This window comes from Engystomops pustulosus, chromosome 10, assembly GCF_040894005.1.
Source record: "Engystomops pustulosus chromosome 10, aEngPut4.maternal, whole genome shotgun sequence".
Classification (NCBI taxonomy): domain Eukaryota; kingdom Metazoa; phylum Chordata; class Amphibia; order Anura; family Leptodactylidae; genus Engystomops; species Engystomops pustulosus.
This window is the reverse complement of record NC_092420.1, coordinates 79,705,042-79,732,496: the sequence shown is the minus strand read 5'-3', so window position 1 is coordinate 79,732,496 and position 27,455 is coordinate 79,705,042. Positions and strand designations below refer to the sequence as shown.

At 44.2% G+C, this 27,455-nt stretch overlaps 1 protein-coding gene across 1 annotated transcript in view; it reads left to right on the top strand.

Moving 5' to 3' along the window:
* Positions 1 to 22,247, top strand: part of LOC140104075 (tenascin-N-like) — a 44,118-nt gene extending 21,871 nt beyond the window's left edge. The window contains exons 7-15 of the mRNA XM_072127428.1: positions 2,924 to 3,013; positions 7,609 to 7,872; positions 9,004 to 9,134; positions 12,978 to 13,110; positions 13,671 to 13,822; positions 14,219 to 14,315; positions 15,699 to 15,860; positions 16,053 to 16,216; positions 20,812 to 22,247. Of these exons, the coding sequence (XP_071983529.1) occupies positions 2,924 to 3,013; positions 7,609 to 7,872; positions 9,004 to 9,134; positions 12,978 to 13,110; positions 13,671 to 13,822; positions 14,219 to 14,315; positions 15,699 to 15,860; positions 16,053 to 16,216; positions 20,812 to 20,898 (1,280 nt within the window). The 3' untranslated portion in view covers positions 20,899 to 22,247. The remainder of the gene's footprint in view (positions 1 to 2,923; positions 3,014 to 7,608; positions 7,873 to 9,003; positions 9,135 to 12,977; positions 13,111 to 13,670; positions 13,823 to 14,218; positions 14,316 to 15,698; positions 15,861 to 16,052; positions 16,217 to 20,811) is intronic.
* The last annotated feature ends 5,208 nt before the right edge of the window (positions 22,248 to 27,455 follow it).

Genomic DNA, 27,455 nt, shown 5'->3' with positions numbered 1-27,455 from the left:
CTTGACTTTGGCTGCCACCACGGACAAGTCGCACCTGTGGAACGACCTGGTGGCACCACGCTGCAGCAAGACCAATCTGCTTTGCGGCGGGCTCTGGTGAAGACCGCGTGTTACTTAGACTCCGGTCCCAGGTGTTGGCTTGTGTCATCGTCTGCGGAGGTCTAGGGGGTTCTCTACCCCAGAAGCCTGACAATGAGGTTGGAGGTGACTGAAACTTCTGCTCACATACCTCCAAAAGTCTATAGTAGAAGTTGTGAAGAGCAGAAGCACCATGGCCAGACACCTTCACCACAGTTTCAGTCAGTGGCTGGTCCTGCTGTGAGCAATGGAAGATGTGAAGGGCAGAAGTGATGTGTTCAGGCACAAACACCTTCCATTCATTCAACAGCCACTCCTTCTCCTCCTGCGGCTCCTTAGGTAAACCTCCATAATTTTCCATCACCGGCAATTCCAAACCCTATTCATGGACCATCCTACACTATTGATGAATAGCGAGCTTGAGAATTGGGAACCAAATGACCCCTTAGGTGCCCAATACCCATTGCGCTTATACGCACATTTTAAACCCGTGTTTTCCCCCATTCTATGGGACTTACAGGGTAGCCATCATTTAAGCCATCAAGGAAATCTCAAAAAATGGAATAGTTGTGCATGCCAACTTGTGCTTTATTCAGTATTGGGCACTTCAGGGGACCTTTGGTCACCGTTCTCCAGCTTGCTGAGAGTCCTAGTGGTTGGGCTACCAGCAATCACACGCTTAAACCAAAAATATATTTCCAAAGACCGGAGGTAGGGGATAGAATGTGTTAGAAATTTCCACTCTGCAAGCTCTGCCCTTACTCCTTAACTAATCCCAACCCGATGTGTGCCTGCAATGTATAAGACATCAGTGGGCCCCCAGACAATTTAATGCCCCCTTTCTGTGATACCTCCCTTTATAACACCTCCTTACCTGTAGCACCCCATTTATAATGTTCCTCCCCTAATTACTGTGCAGGCGCAATATGATGACATCACCGCGCCTGCTGGCTTCAGAGCCACACACAGCAGCGGCAGAGAAGACTGAAGGGGAAAAGGGAGTAAATGATATATTTTTATCACAAAGTTCTGCGGTAGTGGACCGGAACCAGATGTTCCATGGTCAGTTCATGGGCTATGGTAGCATGTCTACTGGAATGTTGCCATATAAAGTTCCTGAATGGTCTACTTAGGAAGTGTAAGATATGAAGCAAGTAGTACCCGAAATGTGAGTTGAAGGACATCTACCACCAGATTACTGGTGCTAGAGCAGTGGTGGCGAACCTATGCCACGGGTGCCAGAGGTGGCACTCTGAGCCCTTTCTGTGGGCACCCGGGCCATCGCCCCAGCACACCAGACAGACCTCAAAAAAAGTGATACTTACTTCACTACTTGGGACTGTAAGAAAAGGGAGAATGAGTAGACAGGACTGAATTATCTTTGGAGGACCTCCTGCTGGCCCCACGATTCTTTGTGTTCAGAGGGAGACTGGAAAGAAGCTAGAATAATGCAAATTTTCCATCTTTCTACTATGTTGCTGTCCGCAGGAGACCAATATGATTGAAAGTTGTTGAAAAACAGGGAGCAATAAGTTACTGCTGAAATTGTTGGTGGCACCTCGCAATAAATAAGGGGGGTTTTTGGGTTGCAGTTTGGGCACTCGACCACTAAAAGGTTCGCCATCACTGTGCTAGAGTGTCCTAAATAGGCCGCTCATTATGTCTAGGGAAAGGGGATACTGTGATTTACATGTATTTCCACGTTTTAATTGCTGAAATAATAACTTTGTAAAAGTGTTGGAGGTGATCAGTCAGACGGCACCCGAGTGCCTCTCGGCCCCCACTGACTTTAATTTATGCACGCCTCCTCCTACCTTTGGTCGGGGAACTAGGAGAGAGCACACATCCTGCTGTCTCCATGCTCTGACATCACTGGCCGGATTCTAGTTCCCCGGCTGATGACAGGAGGAGGCTCACAATGTGGGCGTGCATAAATTAAAGTCCTGGGAAGCCGACTTACATGTAAATGACTGTCCACCCATCCCTTAGATATAACGAGCAGCCTATTTAGGACACTCTACCAGCAGCAATCTGGTGGTAGATGTCCTTTAAGAGCCTTCTTCTATATATAGCACTGCAGTATGTGGCTCATAGGAAATATTAAAAACACTGCAGTAATTTTTTTTTCATTTTATAAATCTTAACTTTTTCACACTTTATTACAACTTTGGCTTTATTTTCGAGACCGAAGAAAAAAAATTCCATTATCAGAGATTATTGAGTAAGAATATAAAGTGTAAAATGTACATTTTATTCAATCTGATGAGAGCGGAGAAAAAAAAACCCTGTATGTACAAGCTGTAGATAAATGCAAGTGCAGGCAGATACATCTGGATGTGCCGAGGAAAGATGAAATTCTACTTAGATAAGTATAAATTAGGTTATTCATCAAGGATTTGTTCTGGTAACAGATGAGACTCACAAAATAAATGTACCCAGCGTCATAGAAATTAGCTGCAGTTTTCTGCCGGAAACTGACCTCAATTTTTCAGGAGAAATATAAAACTGTATCCTTGTGTGTAAAACCGGAAAAAAAAGAGACAGATCATTATACAGATATCATTTATATAACAGCTGCATATGTACGGAGAGATACGGGAAATATGGGGACATTGCCTTATATATATACAGAACATCACAAAATGTGACTCTAATTTAACTGCTTGACGACTGCCATACGGCTATATACGTCCTATTTGCACATGCCCCGTGCAGATATCATGTATATATAGATGTCAAGACAGTGGGGGTCATTTACTAAGGGCCCGATTCGCCCTTGTCTGTTTTATTAAATAATTTCCATTAATATTATATTTACCATTAGAATCTACGTTGTATTCCTCAGGTCTGATGCCCAGCACAGCCTATGATATCAGCGTGCAGTCTGTGAGAAAAGGACGTGAAGGAAAAACCTCATCAGTAGTTGGAATAACAGGTACGCTGGTAAATGTGTAGGGGTATGGTGTGGTCTTCACTATGAATGTGTAGGTCTTCACTATGAATGTGTAGGGGTATGGTGTGGTCTTCACTATGAATGTGTAGGGGTATGGTGTGGTCTTCACTATGAATGTGTAGGGGTATGGTGTGGTCTTCACTATGAATGTGTAGGGGTATGGTGTGGTCTTCACTATGAATGTGTAGGGGTATGGTGTGGTCTTCACTATGAATGTGTAGGGGTATGGTGTGGTCTTCACTATGAATGTGTAGGGGTATGGTGTGGTCTTCACTATGAATGTGTAGGGGTATGGTGTGGTCTTCACTATGAATGTGTAGGGGTATGGTGTGGTCTTCACTATGAATGTGTAGGGGTATGGTGTGGTCTTCACTATGAATGTGTAGGGGTATGGGTTCAGAGGGGGAGATGTATCATGAGTAATAATGCAGAATTTCTACATTACATATGACGCATCCACATTTCTCTTTATAAGACACGTGCAGAGACTAGTAGTGCAGCAGCCTCTCGAACATCTCTTTTGCGCTGGACCATATCCTCTAATTACGAGGCCACTTCTTTGCTCACACGGTCATTAGTTGTCCTCTCCATGATTTATCACTCTACACCTTAAGCGAGAATTCAAATCAGTTGATCAAACAAGCGCTCCAGCGCTCCGTCAATCATTTACCGCCACTGAGGGTCATTGCTGAACGTATCCACCGGTCTCATCAGTCTACTCAGCGGATGGATATCTATATTACGACCTGTCACGCACCCTCTGAGTAAGTGTCACGGATGAATATTACATGAGCGCACCGTAAGACGTTAAATATGGCATTTACGTTCCTTCTGCGTAGGAATGATAGCGCTGCCGCCACCCGGACATACATTTACTTTTATCTCCCTTCATGTAAATTTAGATGGGATCTGTGGAGAGCTATGATTTCCGACTTCTCTGTGATCCTTCATTAAACTGTACTATTTACCCAGCGAGCATCACATGAAAATGCCTTATTTGCAATATCTATCTCAGGGCGTATGAGTACTCATGGGTATCGTAGCGTATATATCAGCAGCCAGACGCCTTGTATATCACTCCGATAAATATCGCTTATTCTGCAGACTTGTACAATTTCATTATTTGTGTTTTGCCATCTCTGGCATCAAGCTCGATCCATAAATCCTGGAATTATCTCTCTTTTAACCCCGTTTGTTACACCATAGTTTATCCCCAGTACAGTGAGACTTGTGCGAGGTGCTAAACAATCCTAATTATTTTCTTTTATATACTCCAGGCAGCCGTGTAAATATACTCTCTATGATTAATTTAATTAAGAAAACTGCTGCATAATAAACCACGTAAATTATCATAGGCAAGGAGAGGCGGAGAGGCGTGCGAAGACTAGGCTGAGCTCTAAGGTGATAAAGCATGGAAATTGTTTAAAGAGGATCTGTCACCTTAGCGGCAAACTTCTCATTGTTTTCTTTTGTCGAGAATCGGATGTTTAAAAAGCGAAGAGAAAGACGATTTGCTTCCATTTTTTGGGTCCACGTGGGAGAGGGATAGATAAGAGGAACATGGAGAATGGTAATTGTATTCTCTGAGCTGAGTGTATTCCTTCCCCTGCTCTATGTAACTTCTTACAGTCACCATAGTCAGAATAATGGTTGGGTCATCTAGTTCATCCAATGGGGTTCGGCTTGCCAGGGGCCCCCGCCCGTACCCAGGTCCTATATGAAGATCGCCGCAGCCAAATACCTGCAGGTAAAAAAAATCTATACTCACCTCCGGCTTCTTCTCCCCGTGGCTCCTTCTTCTCCTCTTCCAGCCGGCACGTATACACTATGAAGTGTACTGGTTGTGGTCGCGTGAGAAGAAGCCGGAGGAGAGTATTTTTTTCAAGGGGTTGTAATGTGGATATTTGTGTAAAGGGGTTCCCTGCTGTGGCCATTTCATTGAAAGGGGCTACAGATTAAGGCTACATTCACACTGCTGTATATACGGCCTACGCCATATATACGTCCCCCATAGAAGGCAATGGGCGCTCTGCTGTGGGCATTGCATTAAAGGGTGGGCTCTTCTGTGGACATTTTATTTATGGGGGGGAGGGCTCTGCTGTGGCCATTTCATTAAAAGGGGTCTTTGCTGTGGCCATTTCATTAATGGGGGTCTCTGCTGAGGCTATTTCATTAATGGGGTCTCTTCTGTGGCCATTTCTCCTACATTATTGAGATTCTATCTCTCTTGCTAGCAAAACAGAATTCAGCAGAGATTTAAGAGTGAAAAAGCAGATTAAGGCTACATTCACACTGCTGTATATACGGCCGACGTATATACGCCATATATACGTCAATGGGTGCATGGCGCTGTACGGGAGCGGTACGGTGCCGCACATGTGTGGTACCGCTCCGTAGCCGGGAGAAGGATAAGACATATCCTGTCTTTTCCCAGAATACGCCGCCATGCGCCATATATCACTATGGAGAGGGGCGGAGGTGAGCAGCGCTGACCCCCTCCTCCTCTCCCCGGTGCCGTGTGTGCCCGCCGTACTATGGCATCGTGTGAATTTAGCCTAAGATGGAATGTGGAGAACAAAGCACTTTTGTCTTGAAACATAGGAAATTCTAGACTGGTTCAGATTATCCATTATTTAAATGTTTTTGGCCCAGTAAGTATGACCCTGCACAGTATAATACTGACACATCTTGGACCAGGGAAATAGTAGCGCCAAACATAAGGAATGGCACAATGTATAATTTAAGAGATTTTGTTTTAGAGTTCTTAGTTCATGAGGAATGCAAGTACTGACTAAAACAAAAGTGGTGACCTGTCTTCTCTAAACCAGTTCTACCCAATATTTCTAGGCCCAGGACCCATTTGTTTAATTAAAACAAAAAACCCCAAAAGCTATGATTATATTTTGTACCAAATCAGGAGAACAGTTTATGGTCATTTGCCCACGAGCAAGTTCAGTCCAAGAAACTGTGTTTGTATGCTGCAGGATTTCCTGGACTGACCCTTGTATCACTGGACTGAACTCAGTGGGGCACATTTACTAAGGGTCCGAAATGCGTTTTTCAGCCGGGTTTATCGAATGTTACTGTTTTGCGCTGAATTGCCCTCGGTTTTTGGCGCACGCCATCGGATTATGTCGCATCAGCGCCGGCTTGCGACGAAAAACGTGGGGGGTGGCCGTCGGAAAACCCGACGGATTCGGAAAAATTTCGCTATTTAAAAAAAAAAGAAAGTGTCGCTTGACACACACTTACATGCACCACGAATAGGTTGGTGAACTCCGGCGGACCTTGGTGCAGCAGCGACACCTGGTGGACATCAGGCGCATGACCTTAGTGAATCGCCGGAAGACCCAAATCCTCGTCGGAGAACGCGCCACTGGATCACGACAGGACTGGGTAAGTAAATTTGCCCCAGTATTTCAGTTCTGTCTAGTGGTTGGAGGTCTAGTCCAGGATATCCCTCCAGTGCATAGAGTGAGTTTCTTGGACTTAGACTGGTTGCCCACAAGCGAGCTAAGTGTTCCCTTGAGATATGGTATATACCACCACTTTCCGGATATAAGTACCACAGGTTAAGAAACCTAGATTTGTACAGTATGGCCATATTTTGTTTTGGCACATTTTCTTTCTTGCTTAGACTTCTCTCCTCTCTTCACTTTTCTTTATAAGGTGAGTATCAGACCCACTGGTCTGGTGTTACAAGTGCTGTATTCATTTCATTTTACCCTATTAATATTGGATCCACCAAAGCACAGTGAGAGTGGCTTCTTCTCATTGATACCAATCAATGGCCCTGCAAATGGGTAAAAGGAAGCTGTTCCATCAATTAGGCCATTAAGTCCCTAGAAATAACATACAGCCTCTGTATTTACAGGCAACATTACTGAGTATTGCACACATTTTTCATGTTTCACATATCTCTGATAAAGCCCTTAGCTTTACTGTAATTGTATTGGATTATACTTGCAAAGTGCATGCTTGGTCTCTGTAATGACTGGAATAATATTTCTCCCCAACATGAAATTGCATGGAAATAAGACCTTTTATTATTCACGTGTAAATCCACTTGCAAATATACAGAAAGAATCTTTCCATGGGAAACATCATGTTCTGAATGTACAATGCACACACAACCGCAAAGTATTGGCTCTTTATAGTAATACAGCCCTGTAGATGCTGTTTTATAATCAAAGGAAGGGATAAAATCCTATAGTGGAAGGGCTGATCACATTCCCTGTATTCATAGACTATGTGCTTCGCTATATAATGGAGACTTTTATGTCCTTTTAGATCATTTGATTCTTACCAGACATGTAAGATACATAAAAGATAACTTTCACAAAAAGAAATGGAAAATGAAAGCTTTAATCGGTATTCATGGCAGTAATTCAGGTATAAAAGCTGCAGCAAGGGAAAAGGTATATGAAAGGCAGAAATAATATTTAGGCACACATTTACGAGAAGAAAAAAAATCAGTAATGTTCTGTCCTCGGCACGGCGGGACTCCCAGAATAAAATGGTAGGAATGCATGATGTAGTAGATGAATAGATGACTAACAATGAGAAAATATCTTCAGGAATCGATGGTCCTAAAAACCTGGTGGTCACGGACGTGGGTGAAGACACAGCCAGCCTGTCCTGGCAAGCTGCCCGGGCGCAAATAGACCGCTATATCTTAACGTACTCATCGCTTGATGGACACAGGGAGGAGATGGCAGTGGCCAAGGACAAGACCAACACGTTCCTGACAGGCCTCACCCCTGGTATGGAGTATATATTCAACATATGGGCAGAGAAGGGCAACAAGAGGAGCAAGAGAGCCACCGTAAGCGCCATGACAGGTGAGATTGGGTTGTGTGTCAATCCTGTTGACTGTAGGATTGGCAGATTATATATTATTTTTTGATATATGTCCTGCCCCTAAAATACCCTTGAAGCATGAATAGTGCCTCTTTAAGACAACAACACCCTCCCTACCCTTAAAGAGGATCTTTCACCATCTCCATCAACTGCGACTGGGGTAGAAAGAGTTTTTTCTTTAGTAATCCAGGCCATAATTTCATGACCTCTACTGTCAAATAGGCGGAGCCAGGCTATCTGCCCCAGCCCAGGACCACACATCTGACAAATGAAAGCCTAATTAGAATATTATCATATCCTAAAACAATGACATCAGATGAAAGGGGGGCACCTTCGGGTGCTTTTACCTACAACCGAATAAGCTTTAAATTGCAGATGCAAATCGGTTTGTTTATTTCAAAAAAATAAAGTGGATATGACACATTTCAGGTTTATAAAAACTTCCTGAACTCGACCAAATTCAGTGGAAGAGTCAGAGTTAGTGGTGGTGGGGAAACGTTCTCTTTATAGGGCGACTTTACCTCATGTTTTGCGTAATGTGTAAGTGGGGGGTGGCAGGATATGAGGTAATTCACCAATATACATCTAGTAGTGAAGCCTCCTGTCTTTTACCTCATCGACCAGACATTCCTGACCATAAAATGGCCGATGGACGGTCATGTGATCTCTAACTGGCGATTGCTTATGGACATAGAGATCACATGACCCTCCATCGGTGGCCATTTTATGGTCAGGAATGTCTGATCGATGAGGTAAAAGACAGGAGGCTTCACTTTACATATCAAGAAAGCGGAGTAGAACTAGTAATAGATGTATATTGGTAAATTACCCAATATCCTGCCCCCCACACTTACACACCCATTACATAAAACATGAGGTGAAGTGGCCAACCCCTTTGCGACCTAGAAGCCGTCAGAAGACTCTGACCACGTGTCACTTACTGCAAGGGTCACTAGGCTCTATATACGTCCAGCCTCTGATCCCAAATTTTCCTGGATTCTTCCAAGAATGTGATCACTCAATTCCCTAACCTATTGCTTTGAGGAAATGTGAAGTTTATACTTTTATTGTCTTTTTATTACACTAAATGATTTGTTTTTAATCTCTCCTAGACATTGATGCCCCCAAAAATCTACAGGCCTCTGAAGTTACGCAGACAGAAGCCACCCTGACCTGGAATCCTCCTGTGGCCCAGATTGATGGTTATATACTCACCTATGAAGATGCAGATGGAAACCGTCAGGTAAATGAAGAAACAGCCATTGATTTAAAGGGATCAAGTTCAAAAGTGTCTAGAGATTTGGGACATCTTACTAATATTTCATATGGGGTTAGATCTATGGCGCCAACAATACCAAGTACATGTACACAGAACACTCCAAAAAGTTGTGTGGAGTCTTATAAGATATGTATGGTTACTTTTGAAAAAAAAGTTATAGCCATCCTATAATTTACAGTAGACATTTTTCTTTGCCTGCACCTCCCATCTGATTATATTTCACATTTTGTACTTCATTTATACATACTGCACTTTTTTCAATCTGCTTAAAAAAAGATTCCACCTTGCTTTTTACATTTTTACTTTTTCTCTTCTCCTTTGGTTTGCTGTTATGCCATGATGCCTCAGCACAGTATTAGCACATAACCAACCAGAGACAGTACTTTGCTAGATGGGATTGATTGTCCTGTCCATGTACTAAATAAACTGAAATAACATAAGTATATAGTTAGGGAGGCTACTCTGTGAGCTCTTTATTTACAACTGTGTGACAGGAACCTGTCAAGTTATCATTACTAATGCTGCATTCACCCACATGTATAGGGGACGTATATACGGCCGACGTATATACAGCCGATATACGTCCCCCATACACTTCTATGGGCTTACGATGCTGTACGGGAGAGGTACCGCTCCGTAGCCCGTAGAAAAATAGGACATGTCCTATCTTTCTACATGATACGGTGCCGTGCGCTGTATACAACTATGGAGAGGGGCGGGGGTGGGCAGCGCTAATCCCCTGCTTCTCTCCGCAGCGCCGAGTACAGTACAGCGGGCATACATCATCTGAATGTAGCCTAACTGTGATTGTAGTTTCTGTAACCTCCTTAATACCCCCATGGAGAACCTGTGTGGAATAGCCCAATAGAATTTTTAAAATACAGGAAATGCTGAAGCCTGAAATCGGTCATACATAGGGGCACATTTATTTACTCGTCCGCTAGAGTTCACCGTAAGGGCATTGTCCGACCATAATGCTCTCTGCCGCGATTCACTAAGATCGTGCGCCCGATATCCTGCATGTGTCGCTTCCCCGCTCAGGTCCGCCGGAGTTCACCATCTTTTTAGTGGTTCATCTAAGTGCTTGGGCTTGCGACACAATTTAAAAGTTAAATCCCGCACTCAATTCGAATCAGTCGGATCGTCTGACGGCACGCCCCCCAATTTGTTTTGCATGGACGCCGGCGCAGTTGCACCAAAAAATGATTGCATGCGCCAAAATTGCAGCTCAGACACCCGTTAAATACCTGTGCATGCTGTGCAATCCCCAAAAAAGTCGCACAGTCCGACAAAAGTGAGCAGCACGACCCTTAGTAAATGAGCCCCATTGGGGCAGATTTACTTACCCGGTCCATTCACGATCCAGCGGCGCGTTCTCTGCGGTGGATTCGGGTCTTCCGGCGATTCACTAAGTCAGTTCCTCCGACGTCCACCAGGTGTCGCTGCTGCGCTGAAGTCCGCCGAGGTCTGCCAGATTTCACGATCCATTGCTGGCTGAAGGTGAGTGGGTGTCCAGCGACACTTTTTTTCTTTAAAAAAAATTCGGCGTTTTTTCCGAATCCGTCGGGTTTTCGTTCGGCCACACCCCCGATTTCCGTTGCGTGCATGCTGGCGCCGATGCGCCACAATCAGATAGCATGTGCCAAAAACACGGGGCAATTCAAGAGAAATTGGCTCAAATTGGAAATATTTGGGTAACACGTCGGGAAAATGCAAATCGAGCCCTTACTAAATGACCCCCATTGTGTTCTAAAAGCCTTAAATATGGAAATATAAAGGTCACTAGGTTTCTGTTTAGCTATGTAATGCTATATATTGCTGTTAACCTCAAATAGGCCTATGCTCCATCCATTCACATAGAGCAGGGTGTGACAGTAACCTCTTCCAACCCCTTTGCCGCTCCTCTGGGGGCCATGTCTGCTTACTATATCGGCCCCCATTGTAACAAGCGCGCAATCTATTGACTCTCCACCATCGTTCTGAGCCTGTAGTAACACAACACATAAGCCCTCGGACATAAGCAAATCATTTTATATTGTACTTAACTCCCAATGGTTTCATTTCCGCATGTAAAGTCTGGTTTATGTACAGTAACATAAAAAATATGATTGTGCGAAACATGGTACAGCGCATTGAAAACTCTGCAGTAAAGGTAATTACGGCGATGGCAGATGGAGGAATATGAGCTGGGTTTGTTTAGTGAGGCTTTAATATCTACTTAATGGTGTCAGAAATGAGTCGCTTTCAACATTGAGAGATATCATTGAAATTTGATTGTATTAGAGATACTTTTTGCATACATATTAGGCTTTTGGTTGGTAAAAATCTTGGAATTTTTAGCTCCGCCCACGGAATGGTCTCCACTTGACTCACAAACAGCTACATTTGGCCTTGGTTTGCACAAACTCAACTCCCAAGCAGGCTACATTTGCAGGAGTTGGCACTTAAAATATGGGACAGTCCTGGAAAATTTGGGACAGATGCAACTACGTTTTTGGGTTACAACATTTTTTTGGATAACACTATCGTATCAGCAGTTTTCTCCATCTTTATTTGATACACAGCCTTGGATTTGGGTGATTCTACTTTGATACATACGATACCTTTCACACACACAGAGAATAAGAAATTTTGAAATCTTATCTTTCAGTAGAACCTGGGGCCCAATTACAGCGGTAGCAGCCATAGCAGCTGCTATAGGGCCTGCAGTGTCAGGGGGCCCTGACATCTGACCTGACACACTAAAAAATGGAGGATGGGCACCAGTATATACCTATTATTGTACAACATAATGGGACTCTTTTACTATGGGCTCCGCGGCTGAACTTTCGTTGGGTTGCCCGAATTTTTCCGTATTGCGACAAATTACGCCGGAATTTTGGCGCTCACGATCGGATTTCGTCCGCGACAGAAATCGGGTGGCGTGGCCACTGGAAAACCCGACGGATTCAAAAAAAGCGCTGAATTTAAAAAACAAATTTTCTTGCGAAACCAATCACTCACATGCACCAGGAATAGGTTGGTGAACTCCGGCAGACCTGGTGGACATCAGGCGCACGACCTTAGTTAATTCCCGGAAGACCCGAATCCTCGCCAGAGAACGCGCCGCTGGATCACGACAGGACCAGGTAAGTAAATGTGCGACAATATGTATATAACAGTGCACATCTTCTACAGTATACAGCATGAATTGGCAGCTCAAATAACAAGTAAGGGAGAAAACAGCAAAACAATAGGACTAGAGTTCTCTCATCTCTAATTCCTACCGTTTGCTTAAGAGTACACGTGTATAACTGTGGGGTTTTCCAAATATGTATATTTTCTGATGAGTAGGGGGGCCCCATTCAGAAGTCTGCTCTGGGGCCCTACCTCTCCTAGTTACGCCCCTGAGTAGCACGTCTTCAAAAGAGGCAGCAACAGCATAAAGGACATTATACAGCAACAATGAGGGGTGTATCTAGGAATTTATCACTGGAATATTCAAGTAGTGTAGTGCAGAGTCAATAATATCTTGACTGATATGTTTCATTACTTCTGTCTCTCTGCAGCTTCTTACTCTTCTACATTCCCCTTCCTCTCCATAAACTTCAATAGGAAACTGCTGTAACTTTATCCAGAAGTGAGTTGTTACTCCATCTTCCTCACGGCTTTTTTGAAGATGAGTTTTACCAGTGAACTGGGAGCTCATTATGCACAATCTTTGAAGGACACGTATTTCAGATCATCTTCTGAAATTCTCCATGTTGGTTCCATAGTTGTTGTTGAGTTTGCAATAGTCAAAAGGATGTCTTTATATGTCAATTACAGGAGATTGAGCTGGATGCTGCAGCCAAGAGCTACGAGCTGAAAGGTCTTAAGAGAGGAACCCAGTACAATGTCTTCTTGAGGGCTTACAGAGGAGAACGGAAGAGCAGACAGGCCACCACCATGTTCCTCACTGGTAAGGGTTTTAAAAAAAAATTAACTAGTCACATTTCAATGGGATTCTCCAGCTTGTTTATATTAATGAATCAATATTAATAGAATATGCAATTAATGTCACATTGGTGGGGGTCCGATATTCAGAACCCCCCAACGATCAGCGGATTCGAGCCTTTTCGGATGCTGAAATCAACACAGAAAAAGTGCAGGCACCAGAATGATCTGAGATGATCTCAGCAATGTGTAAAGAGTCATCCATGTAATTTCTCTGTAAAACGCCTTTTAAGCAAAGGTCAAGATCACTGGTCAAGTAATGATGCAAAATAACATTTGTAGCACCACTTTTGCCACTTAGTATGTTGGCTTTATGTGAAAGTTTGTTAACTGTACTATGTTGTTGCATATTACAGAATAATTGATTTTTTAATCTTTTTTCTTTTGAACATTTAGAATACACTAGTTTCTTAACTGTAGTAATGTATGAGCTTCCAGCATATCTAAAAGTTAACGAAAAGGTTACTATCACATATATTGAATATGCATGATCACCCTAATGGCAGCCTCTTGTTTCTCTACCAGTGGCAATTGTAATTACATTCCCCGTGGATTGTGTCCAAGTCCGACTTGCTGGCAACAAAGAAAGTGGTGTATATACCATCTACCCTGGAGGAGAGAACACACCGGGAGTCAGAGTGTATTGTGACCAAGATACAGATGGAGGTGGATGGACTGTAAGTTCTCTGTGATTTCTGACTTATCCTAAATGACTTTTCACACTGAGCACACTTAGGCATTGATAGTCTGATCATTGGGGACCACTGGGACCGCAATGGGGTTCCATTAGTACCCCATATAAGTAAAGTGTTGGTGCACATGGTTTGGTCAGCTCCCTATGAACTTTTTGGTATTTCCGTAAAGGCTATCTCCCTGCATACGCACCTCCAATCTCTATACTTGTAGGGTACTTGTAGGCCCACTTTCCTTACGAACATTGAGGGTTCCAGCAGTCAGACCACCAGGAATCAGAGACGTATCCCATCAGCCCTGGATAAATATTATTAATGGGTTCAGACTTTAAGTCTTATTTTATCTCAATGACTTATCTACATGACTTCTTTGCATTGCAGGTATTCCAGAGAAGGACTAGTGGGACACTTGACTTTTACCAGCGCTGGAGGACGTATGCAGAAGGATTTGGAGATCCCAGTGATGAATTCTGGCTTGGTATGTGAAACCATGGAAATATTTAGGGGGTGGTGCATGTCCTAAGACAGTGGTGGCAAACCTATGGCACGGGTGCCAGAGGTGGCACTCGGAGCCCTCTCTGTGGGCACCCAGGCCATCACCCAGGTCACCATTTAGGATATACCTTCTCCTGCAGTCACAGGCAGCCCAGTACGTGCCTCGTTCAGCGCTATTTTAAAGTGACTAGAAATGCAGGAGGAGCAAGGAGGTGCTGACAGAGCTGGAGTATCATTGTAGACCCTTCTCCGGGCCTGTGATTCATCCTGTTAAGGGACTTTGGAGGGAAACTGCAATAATAATCCAAATTTCTCCATCTTTCTGCTGTATTGGTGTCCTCGCGACGCCAATACGTTTGAAACTAGTGAGTTACTTTAAATTGGCATTTGGCACTTTGTGAAAAATATGTGGCTTTTACTTGTACTTTCGGCACTCAGTCTCCAAAAGGTTCGCCATCACTGTCCTAAGGATTCAAGAAAGACCAATGACTAGACATGTACCATTCTTCATGATTTTCATGACACGTAAGCCATAAGTTTTGAGTTCTTTGAGAGCCTGGTCTTTCTGAACTATTGGGACCCAAACCATACGGTATGTAAGAGTCGTTGTAGGAAACTGCATATATTGTAGGTTACTTGCAGGTACAATATCGTTTGCCATGCAACGACCACTACAATGTAAATGTAGTATTACACGTTGACCATTTTAAAGTGAAGCCTTCTCAATCAGCAGAATTGGGAACTGCAAATTCTCCCACAGCTGCTGTATAGTGGGTAGGAATTCTTTGACCAGTCATCCTGTGAGGATTTGGTCACACTGCAGCATTTGACTGGTCCAAAGTTGGACTTTCTGATGCAGATTTTGACCGACGTGCCCTATATCCCAAGCAGCATCATCTCAATATATAGGACAAAAAAAACAGACCCAGACGCTCCCTATTTCCATTTCAATGGGAGAGGGATCTTGCCATAGATCGGAAACTACCCTAGAGCTCTCATGGAAGTACAATAAAATTCAAGGAAGTGTAGGTCAAGTTTTTCCAGCATAGCATTCACCCCTATAGGACTTCTGGGTAGTCATGTGTCATATCACTGACATCACAACTCCAGTGATAGGGGCCATGATGCCAGAAATCAGTGACCATTGAGGCTGTAGAGGTCACTTGTTGCCCATTGTATACAAGGAATGGGAGGACAGTGGGTGAGGGAGACACAAGAGGTAAGTAGTCATTTTATTTATTTTACAATCTGCAACACATCAAGGATTATTGTGCTACATCCATTGGATCAGAACATATATAAGTTAGAATTTTATGGTCAGGTAACTTTTTTCAGTTGTAGTAACCATATTTGTATATCTGTGCAGGTCTGGAGTGGCTTCATAAACTTACTACTTCAGTACCATATGAGCTGCGGGTAGACCTCCGGGCTGGAGCAGAGTCGGCATATGCAGTTTACAGCACCTTCACAGTGGGTTCTTCTAAGGACAGATACAAACTGCTAGTTGATGGTTATTCCGGAACAGCAGGTAAGATCTTCACTGGCTTAAAAATTATTCCATGTTTTAACATATGCTAGTTTTCTTTTAGAATTTTTATGTAATTCACATTGAGTGGGTGGGGCATGAATTTTACCATGTGGGGCGGTTGTGGTCTCTATGGGTCATGTCACGTATTTGGTAATTATACGAATATTTTGTAATTCTGTGCTGCTGTTTTAGGTGATGCTCTTAAATACCATAATGGATTAAAATTCACTACGTGGGATAAGGACAGTGACCTTGCACTCACTAATTGTGCCCTCTCACATCGCGGTGCCTTCTGGTACAGGAACTGCCATCTCGCCAATCCTAATGGGCAGTATGGGGATAACAATCACAGTCAGGTATGAAATCCAAAAAAAATACCAATTTTTTGTAATATTTGGTAATTATTTCTGCTAATTCCTAAATTTCTCCTAACTATTGATAAACTAATAATATATCAATGACTACTTTTTGGGTATAAATGAGTGTTTCCTGCTTGGACCTTGAGCGATCATTTCCTTAATAGGGTCTATATAAACCTACTAGAGGAAGCAAGTGTCTGAGCTTATATTGTTAGATGCCCAAGTCATAGACTCACTATGTAAATTTCCTATAAATGGCACTAAGAATTTTATACTTGTCTCCAGGGTCGGCTCCAGGTTTCCGTAGGCCCCTGGGTGACATAGCCTCAGTGGGCCCTTTTGCAGGGAACTCACATGGTGGCATTAAAAATTCAGAACAGTCTCCTGTTTCCCAAAATATTCCCTAGCTAATAATCTCAAACAGCCCCCTCATGGTTATTTTATATAAGCTCCATCACCCCCATGGATTCCCTACGTACAGCCTTATGGGGGCCCCCCAGCAGCTCTGGGCCCCCGCCACTTGCCCAGGTATGCCCAGAGCCACAGACAGTACCCTAGTGACTGTATGACAATCTGCACTGGGTGTGTACTGATGCCAACAGATGTATTCCTTCTCAGGAGAATAATTATATATTAATTAACACACACAGGAATCCGGATCACAATGACTTTTCATTAATTACTTTTATTGTATCTGCACAACATCTGGCTCCTTTGTCATCTGTTGACGTTGATCAGTGGCCCTTATATTCACACAGGCAGGAGGTGTATATGTACAGCCCTGTATGCAGGCATAATAATAATCTATAATTAAATAGTGCCATCAAATTCCGTAGCACTGTACAAATCGAAAGCAAAATAGATAATTTTACATAATTGAGTACAAACAGTCATATGGAACGGACAGAAAATAAAACACCACAAAAAGCCAAGGTGATATCAATAAATCTAGTATAAAGGGTTTCAGAGCGGGATCTGTGGGGCTTAACTACTATGCAAAGTGCAACATTCTTAGTTTGTACAGTACATAGTGTTATTATTTGTATGTTGTACATAGTGTTATTATTTCAAACTGATGTAATGTATGAATAACTTACACGGAAGAGCAGAATTGGGTAATCCATAATTTTCTGAAACTCCAATGTCAGATTGTTTGGGGGGGGGGGGGGAGGAATAAGGCAGGTTAAAGTGAACATGCCCAATTCTTTTAACCTTATTGGACCCATTAATTAAAGCGTTGAAACAGTTTTCTGTCCGACGTCCACATGTATTTATAAAGTGTTTGCGAGAGTTTTGTGGTGTGGCTGCCCTATATCTGCTGAGCCACAAAATTCTGCACCTAAAGAGGCGTTCCAGCGCAAATTTGGACTGTGCACCAGAGGTTGTGAATAAATTAGGCACAACTGATTCTGCCCTCCAACGGGGATCATCAGAATTCAGTAGGCACACTGGTCAGGGTCACATTCAGGTACAGTAGAGGTCTGTATTGTTTGGCGCACACCGGTAATCACTAGAGAGACGTAGGGTGGGGGTATTTTTATTATTGTCTCAATGTCACAACGCGTTTTGGGGGCCCCTTTTTGAAGTGCAAGAGACTGGTGCTCCAGTCAAAAGTTGAATCCACCATTGTATAGGTTAGTGATGGTGAACCTTTCGGAGACCGAGTACCCAAAACTACAATAAAACCCCCCTTCCTTATCACCAAGTTCCAACATGGCAGCCATTTAGACAGATTATCCAGATTACCATTGTAGCTTCGCTCAAGAGTTCTTCTCGACAGAGAAAATTGTAGGCCCCAAAGCAGATGCCCCAATCCTGACAACTCTTTACCTACCTCCTGCTGTCCCAGGTAGCCCACAATGTTTAAAATAGTGCTGACTGACGCACATCCTGATCAGCAAGAGGATACCTTGAGTCCTCTTAGGTAATCCATGTGCTGGGGCACCAGCCTGGATGCCCACAGAGAGGGCTGAGTGCCACCGCAGCGTGTCATAAGTTTGCAACCACTGGTATAGGTCACCGTTACGATGTTAAACTTTGCCCTGAGGGACCGAATTGGCCTTTATTTTAACCTTTAAACCCTTTGCATGACCATGGAGCAATACCCGACCCCTTGCATCCTAAGGCTGGACCTGCACTGGGTCTCACCATCCAGTGATACAGGGCTGGGCTTTCTGTGCCGCCATAGTAGACCATGTGCTTCATAGTAGATGCATGGTCAGCTCTATGGTGTGTGAAGCTATAAAGCAGTCCTCAGGGTACGTCATCAGAATGTGATCTGCGGGGGTTGGACATCTGGACTCTGCACCAATCAGCTGCTTCAGAGTTACTAGATAAAGATAAAAGCAGAATTTTTCATTGTCTTTCTAGCGGTCTTACCGGGAAACCGCAGCTCTGCCCCTTCTCATCTGAACAGGAGCTAAGCTGCAGTACCCCAGCACAACCATTATACAGAGGGAGGATCTGTTGTAACCCCATACAATGGGGCAGATTTACTTACCTGGTCCATTCGCGATCCAGTGGTGCGTTCTCTGCGGAGGATTCGGGTCCGGCCGGGATTCACTAAGGTAGTTCCTCCGACGTCCACCACGTGGCGCTGCTGCGCTGAAGTTTCCCGAGGCCCGCCGAAATGCACTCAAGTTCACCGGCCTATTCCTGGTGAAGGTAAGTGCAAGTCTTGCGACACTTTTTTTTTTTTAAATGCGGCGTTTTTTTCGAATTCGTCGGGTTTTCGTTCGCCCCCCCGATTTCCGTCGCGTGCATGCCAGCGCCGATGCGCCACAATCCGATCGTGTGCACCAAAATCCCGGTGCAATTCAGGGGAAATCAGCGCAAATCGGAAACACGTCAGGAAAACGCAAATCGGGCCCTTAGTAAATGACCCCCAATGACTGTATTAAAGGGAACCTACCACCACGATTCTACCTATAAAGGTAGAACGGGTAATAGGTGGATGTATGGGACGTGAGGATAGCCCTATTTACAGGTAATCCTCACGTCCCCGCAATCTTTTTAAAATCTTTAATACCGTAATATGTAAATTTTCTAAAGCGGCTACTGCGGCGTGGAGTACCCGGACTTGAGGCTACACGTCGCGGCTACTCCACGCCCCAGGAGCCACTTTTCTCCTCCTACCCTGACATCTTTGGCGCGCAGAACGGCCGGCCCGCGGCTGTGCGGCCACTGCTCCGAAGCCGGAGCTGATGCGCAGAACTCCGGCTTCTCGGACGAGGGTGCGCAGCTAAGAGGAGCTGCGCGCCGAAGATGTCAGGGTAGGAGGAGAAAAGAGGATCCTGGGGCGTGGAGTTGCCACGACGTGTAGCCTCATGTCCCGCTACTCCACGTCCCTGTAGACTGCTGGAATCTGCTTTGATTTACATGTGGGTTTATTGTATGATGTTGTTGTATGTTATTGTTGAATAGTTGTTGAATATGTAGTATGGAGAGTTTACAGGTGGCAGACAAACCGTATGTCCAACAGGATTTTTATACAATATCCACTTTATTTTATGGTTCCTGAAGAATTATTCCCTATTGTTTAAGATATTCATTCCTGGGAAGACGTGAGGCTCCTTGTTATGGCATATCACTCCACATAATGGCTCAGAATAGATTTGCTGTCACTTCTGCTGCCTTGTATGACTGCAAAAACAGTTGGTATGGGTTCTGATCTCCATTGGAGACAATGGATGCTCTGCTGATTTCAGGCTGCCGTAGAGAAGACTGATGGGAAATTAGACATTTACATAATTCCACTGCTATTTCTGGCTCGCTGCCAAAGCCATTAACATAATATAGTTTAGTGTAAAGACATATGAATTCAGCAGCTCTCTCCACTTTGTGCCACTTCTCTGTCGGCTGGAGAATTTCTATGGAGAAAGGAGATAATAGAATATTGTACTCCCTAAATGCCAAAGTATTCACACAATACTGCATTTACCCGTAATTATAGTAAGGCGGATTTACTGTCCTCCCTGTATTGTACCCGAGGGACCACCCGGACCACCTATGGAGGGGGAGACTGAGCCGTACTCTATTAACAAAAAATACAATGGGGATGGAAAAATGCCCAGAATCTCGGTGTATTATCGGTTATTAGCAATAGCTTTGGTCATAATAATAAGAGAACTCATACATCTTATGCTCAGGGGGCTCTAGACATAGGGGTATGAAGGTGCAGGATGTGTTGGACTGCAAAACCTTGGGTCCACCACATGAAAATAGGGGTGGCTGAGTGGGTAGCACTTCTGCCTTGCAGCGCTGGGGTCCTGGGTTCGAATACCACCTAGGGCCAACCACCCAGAGTTTGTATGTTCTCTCCATGTTTGTGTGTGTGTCCTCCGGTTTCCTCCCACACTCCAAAACATACTGGTAGGTTGATTAGATTGTGAGCCCCATTGGGGACAGGGACTGATGTGACAAGCTCTGTGCAGCGCTGCGTAATCTGTGTGCGCTATATAAGTAAAGGATTATTATAAAAAGAGAGAAGAGACTTCTGTTTTGGGTTCCTTTAAGTGTCTTATTACTTTCCAATGTACTTGCTTTTATATATTTTCAAATATTCTGACTAATCTTTTCTCTTTTTATTTCAGGGAGTTAACTGGGAGCCTTGGAAAGGACATGAATTCTCCATTCCATTCATAGAAATGAAGATGAGACCTCAGAACTTGTCTGCATGATCAATAACTTGAGGGAAATCCAGTTCAAATTTCTATTATGATGGGGTTGCACGAGACTACAAAAACATGGCTGCTTACCTCTACAAACAATGCCTTTTAGTAATCCATAATCTGAATTAAAGGGATTGTCCTGTTTAAGTAACATATACCTATAAGGGAGCAACTGGCAGAATAGAGGACCTAAAGTCCACATATGAACGGGGCGCCAATGTGTCTCTATATATATACTTCCATGGGGTTGTATTAGATCACAATCACATTAAAGTGAGTTTGTCATGTATGTGCTAGCACTCCATTCACAGATGGACTCTCTTTTGCTGTTTCTCTATCTTGTAGATCAGATAATTTTGTGGGACAACCCCTTTAAGTTGGTGGGGCTGAAATATAATCAAATTATGGACAAGAATGGAGCAAATTCTGTAACATGGCAGCCACGTTCTTCTAAGCTCATACAACCATTTTAAAGTAGTCTCCTGCTTTTATATAAATAAAACTTAATCACTCTTCCAAAATCTACAACTTTAATATACTTTGTGTTTGCACCGCTCAGCACTTGCAGAACATTTCAGTGAATGGGGACACTCCTGTGAATATTTACAGGCTTCAAACTTGCAAATTTAGATGCAATTCAGACCAACATTGGTGATTTTAAAGCCCAATTTCTCACTAAGCCCCGCCATTGTCTTTATAAGCCACACCCTTTCCTGTATAAAGCCCACCCTTTCCTGTATATGCCCCACCTCTCCAAAGATCTAGTTAGAAAAATTGGCCTAAAAGTAGATGAGACTTACCTGATCTTTTGCATCACAAAGTATATCAGAAGAGTTGTAGAACTTTATATTAACGTGGTGATTACGTTTTATTATTGTAAAACTGAGGAAAAACTCTCCCTGAAGACTATTTGTTTTTTACATTTTTTCCCAGATGGTGCTAGGAAATTTGATTCTGTGTCTTACCTCTGACTAGTGTCCTATTTATGTCAGGTGGGCTCCGATAGTCCAGTCAGATCAATTGTCCTTCTTTTATTTTATACATCACAATTTGTTAGTATTTAACCGCATTCCAAGTTTTATTTTTTAATGTTTATTTAATGCACAACCCGCGGCGCATGACTTGATTACATGATGTTTGTTGCGTTTTGTCTTGAGCTACCTAAATCTCGAGAGTGGTTATGACTGAGTGCTCCGGTCTTCACAGGCTGAATATGTAAATAGTCAATTTCTACAATGTTTTTCTTGCTGGCAAGCTAACTACTTACCTTACTGTCATCCGTACATCTGTATATAGTTGTATACTTCACTGCAAACTACATCTGTACCGTAATAGAAAAATAAAGACCTTTACAGGAATACTTGACTCCTTTGTAGAGTGATAAGACTTGGGGGAAGATGCTGGGAAGAGTGGACTTCTTGCGTCGTGCATCACTATGATGCTTGGTGTCCTTCCCTTTGGACTATGATTGGTCCGTGATACGGACACATGGTCCGTATTTTATGACCCGGCCATAATTGTGTGCCCAGGGGCATTTGTCTCTTCCATTGCCATCACATCTTGATTCCTTGGCTCCGATACCAGATCTCTAGCACTGCCATAAAATAATCATGTGTGGCACAGAGAATAGTACATGCAATGATGTAAATTAAAGGAAATCTACCATAAAAATCTAGTATGATACACCAGGGGCACTGTGAGACATTGGGGCAGATTTACTTACCCGACCCATTCGCGATCCAGTGGCGCGTTCTCTGAACAGGATTCAGGTCCGGACGGGATTTATGAAGGTAGTTCCTCCACAGTCCACCAGGTGGCGCTGCTGCGCTGAAAATCAACTGAACGCGCCGGAATACACCGAGCTGGACCAGGTGAAGGTAAGCGCGTCCCAAGCGACACAATTTCGGTTTTTAAATGCGGCGGTTTTTCCAAATCCGTCAGGTTTTCGTTCGGCCACGCCCCCCGATTTGCGTCGCGTGCATGCCAGCGCCGATGCGCCACAATCCGATCGTGTGCGCCAAAATCCCGGGGCAATTCAGGTACAATCGGCGCAAATCGGAAATATTCGGGTAACACGTCGGGAAAACGCGAATCGGGCCCTTAGTAAATGACCCCCAATGTGACCCCTGAGGAGTATCTGGGGTAATTAATTATAATTTTTATAGACACTCCCTAAACGCCCAGGTTCTGGGAGGATCAGGAAGGAAGTTAGGGCTGTCCTCACAATCTCCATATTTGGCACAACCTGAATGGCTGAAAGATCCCTTTCACTAGCCTAAGTGAAACAGAACCTTGTTAGCCCAGTAGGCCGCCACCAGCTCTCATTTGATATTATAACTGGATTATCGGGTGAGGTGTACTTAACCGAGACACGTTTGTGGAGATACATGGTCCGAGATAAAAAAGCAACGTAGGTTAAATTTTATATTTAATTGCTTTATGGGCACACAAGACAAACAGTACACACAATAGATGTATATACAATTTAAGACTGGGAGGTAGTAAACATTACCCATTTAACTACACGCTTTAGTAAAGATACATAATCCTACCCGTAACATTAACCCCATAAACCATTTATAACTAAACATAACTAAGAAATGATGACACGAGGCTCCTGTTGGGCAGAAAAGGTCACAGCTATTTATTGCTGATAAACTCAATTATTATTATTTTAATATTCTCAAAATCAACCGCAATCTCTGTTCGTTTCTTTGGAAACCATAGCTGCCGAAGTGGTTTGTTGATCTGGACTCCCGAACCACCACTTCGACTTCCGAAAAAATCCACATCAAATCTCTTTTCCGCCAGCTGTGACTTGAGATGATCACCGAAAACCATTATTACTTTAATACTCAAAATTAACCACAATCTCCGTCCGTCTCTTTGTAAACCATCGCTGCCCAAAGCGGTTTGCTCAACCGGACTCCCGAATCAGCACTTCGACTTCCGGGCAAATTCCACATCAATTCCCATTTTCCATCAGCTGTGACTTGAGATGGTCACCGAAAAAACAGTTATTACTTAATACTCTCAAAAATTAACCCCAATTTTCATGCATCTCTTCGTAAACCATCGCTGCCCGAAGCGGTTTGCTCAACCGGACTCCCGAATCAGCACTTCAACTTCCGGGCAAAATCCACGTCAATTCTCATTTTCCTTCAGCTGTGACTTGAGATGATCACTGAAAACCGAAAACATCAAAACACAAAAACCAAGTAACAGTAGGGAGGGAGAGAGGGACAGCTTGAAGATGGCGCGGGCAAGAGGAAGTGCAGGCCCGGTGCCTGCCCTATAAAGGCTCAGCTATGGGAGGGACTGAGCAGCAGCAGCAGGGAGGAGAAAGAAAGCAAATACCACCCCTATTTAAAGTGCAAACGTCCCATGTAAATTGCAACACTAGGACACGCCAGTCTGTGGGCACCCTCCTTATACAGTCGGGGGAACCCTTCAGGCTGCATTCACACGGCCGTTGGGGGACGTATATACGGCTAATGTATATGCAGGCCCGGCGCCAGCACCCGGCCAAGTGCCGGGGCCCCGGGGTACTGGAGGGGCCCACTCGGGCCCCCGGATCAATTGTACCAGTGTCTCTATGAGACACTGGTACAATTGATCACCATCCGGATCGATCATTTTTCTGCCTCTATGCTGCGCTGGTCGGGAGCGCAGCATAGAGGCAGAATCTAAAACTCACCTGTCCCGGTTCCCACGATGCGGCGCTCCGCAGGGTATGCGACGGCTTTGAAGCCGGCGCACATGATGACGTCATCGGGTCACGTGTGCCGGCTTCAGAGCCGTCCGCAGGGGGAGGTTGGGGGGGTCAGTGTGTCCGCAGGGGAGGGGGGGTGGTCAGTGTGTCCGCAGGGGAGGGGGGGTGGTCAGTGTGTGGGGAGGGGGGGGGGAAGTGCGGCCACTGGAGGGCGGCCCACGGAGGGGCCCACTAAGTCTCTGTCGCCCAGGGGCCCACTAAAACCTGGAGCCGGCCCTGTGTATATGTGTTGTATATACGTCCCCCCATGGCCCGGCAATGCGGACACGGTGCCGTACAGAGCAGCACACGTGACATGTCCTATCTTTCCCAGTAATGCGGCGCTGTGTGCCATATATCTCTATGGAGAGGGGCAGGGCCAGCAGCGCTCATTCCCTCCTCCTCTCCTATGCACCGCTGTGTGCCCGCTGTGCTATGGTATGGTGGGCACACTTTCACGTGAATGTAGCCTAACAGAGTACAAAATACAAGGGTAGGACTACAAGTAATTCTGTTACCTTGTGTGGGCCTAATGGTGATGGATAGTCCACACTTTTACGTCCTTCCTGCACTAAGCGATGGTAAAGGGTTCCCCCAGGCAAAGGCAATGGGGACGAGGGATGCTCTGATTATAATAGGTGCAGACACACCCTTTCACACCCATTGGAGGTCTCTAGAAACCCTCCTACCTGGGATCAAGTCTAGAAGCTTGGATGAGTTCTAGCTGCTCAGTGGGAAGTCATAGGGTCAGGGTTCTGGTATCATTGGATCCGGAGGAATCCCTGGATTACATTGATACCAGACATATTTTCTATGCTCCCATTCAGAGATATTTATATCTCTGTGTCCAAAAATGCTAGAACCTAGTTAGACACAGAAATATGATACCCTGACTATCCATATTCCATAAATGTACTTGGCCTTGGGATAAGATGGATCATTACTCCATAACTGTCATATTGAGATTCCCTTTGTCTCTTGTCTAAAAAGTAAGGAAGGAAACTGTGAATAACAAATATAAGAATATTCCCACAGTTACGGTGCCTGGTTTATCCTGATGGATTGTGATGGGAGATTACCTTTAAGCACTTAGGGTAAGATAGAAGCTTCTGATTTAGCTCCGGCGGTCTCTATCTATGACTGTGTCTCTTCTCTACACTCATCTCCAGTACATGCTCTGGTGAACCTGCACATGGAGGCCACATTAGTCGGACTCAGATTATCATGTTATAGCAGTGGGTTGGAGAAAGGCAACCACACGGTACAGGACAGGTAGGGGAGGATAAGGTTTGTTGAACCCTATGCTTTGGGACAAAACATATGCCCTAGGTGCATTAACTAACTAATTTGCGTATCACTATAAATGAGCCAACACTTTCTCAAACTAAAGTTATGTTAGGAATAGGTGATGTTAGGTTATCCTGGGGTAGGGTCAACTCAAGGTTTCGAGTCAACTCAAGGTTTCAGTAGGCCCTGAAACCTCAGTGGGCCCCTTTGCAGTGAACTAACATGGCAGTTTTAAATTCAGAAACTAAATCAGTCTCCTGTTCCCTAAAAATTTCCCTAGTTTATTATATCAAACAGCCCCCTCATGGTTATTTTGTACACAGCCCCCTCATGGTTATTTTGTATACAGCCCCCTCATGGTTATTTTGTATACAGCCCCCTCATGGTTATTTTGTACACAGCCCCTAATGGTTAATTTATATAAGCCCCCTCACCCTCAATGGATTCATTAGGTACAGCCCCCCTCATCCCCATGGATTCCTTATGTACAGCCTTATGTGGGCCCCCCAGCAGCTCTGGGCCCCAGCAGTTCCCGGATATGCCCAATGGTGCTAACACCGACCCTTTACAGGGGTTGTACCCTCATTGTTCTCCATTGCAAAGATAAAATCCTCTGAAAGCCCTAGAGAATGGATCAGCCGTAGCCAGCACACAAACTTCTGTAAACTACAACTCCCAGCAGATCGCATTGACTTGTAGTGTCATAATAGCCGGGATTTGCACAAGTCTGCGATAAGGCATAGCCGGACAAACTAAACACAAGCAGAGGGCAGACGAGGCTTCAGCTTCTACAATGTTCTGGCTCTGGCCATTTCTTAGTACTTTCTGATGAAATTGTTTGTACAAACAAACTCCATTATATTCCTCATCTTCTTGTTTACTACAATGGAAAACAGGGGCCGTCCGGATTTTAAAGTCACAGTAATCATTATAATGAATTGGCTGGATGCAGTCGCGGTGCGCGCCGCGTGCCCTGTTTGTACCTTCGTTAAGTGTTTTTACAAAGTCAAATCATTATGAGCCCCGAAATGGGAAAATATAGATAAAATGGAGGCTTAATAGGCCATTTATCAATCCTGTTTATTAATGTTAGCTAATGGCCATTATAAAGCGGCAAATATCACATTAGCTCGACGCCGGCTAATGGTTATTTAAATGTGCGTCGCTGCTTAATCTGATGTTCTGATTATTACCTGAGGCTGCGCCGTGACTGAGAGATGCATTATTTATCATCCATCAGGCCAGACAACACATTTACTGCAGAATAGTGAGAAACAACACAGAAGTGATAGCACCGCATGCAGCTCCTATGTACCAACACTGCATCGCTATCACATTAAAGGGAATGAACGGCCTGATTTTCCTTAAGATTAGTTGATCCATTTCAGATATTAAAGTACGCAATGTTTGGACAAGTGCATCCGTTTCTTTACAGTCTATCAAGCACAGCGCCATACATTGTATAGTGGCTGTGATTGGTATTACAGGTCAGATATTTACCAAATAAATGGCCACAGCTTCTCCCATG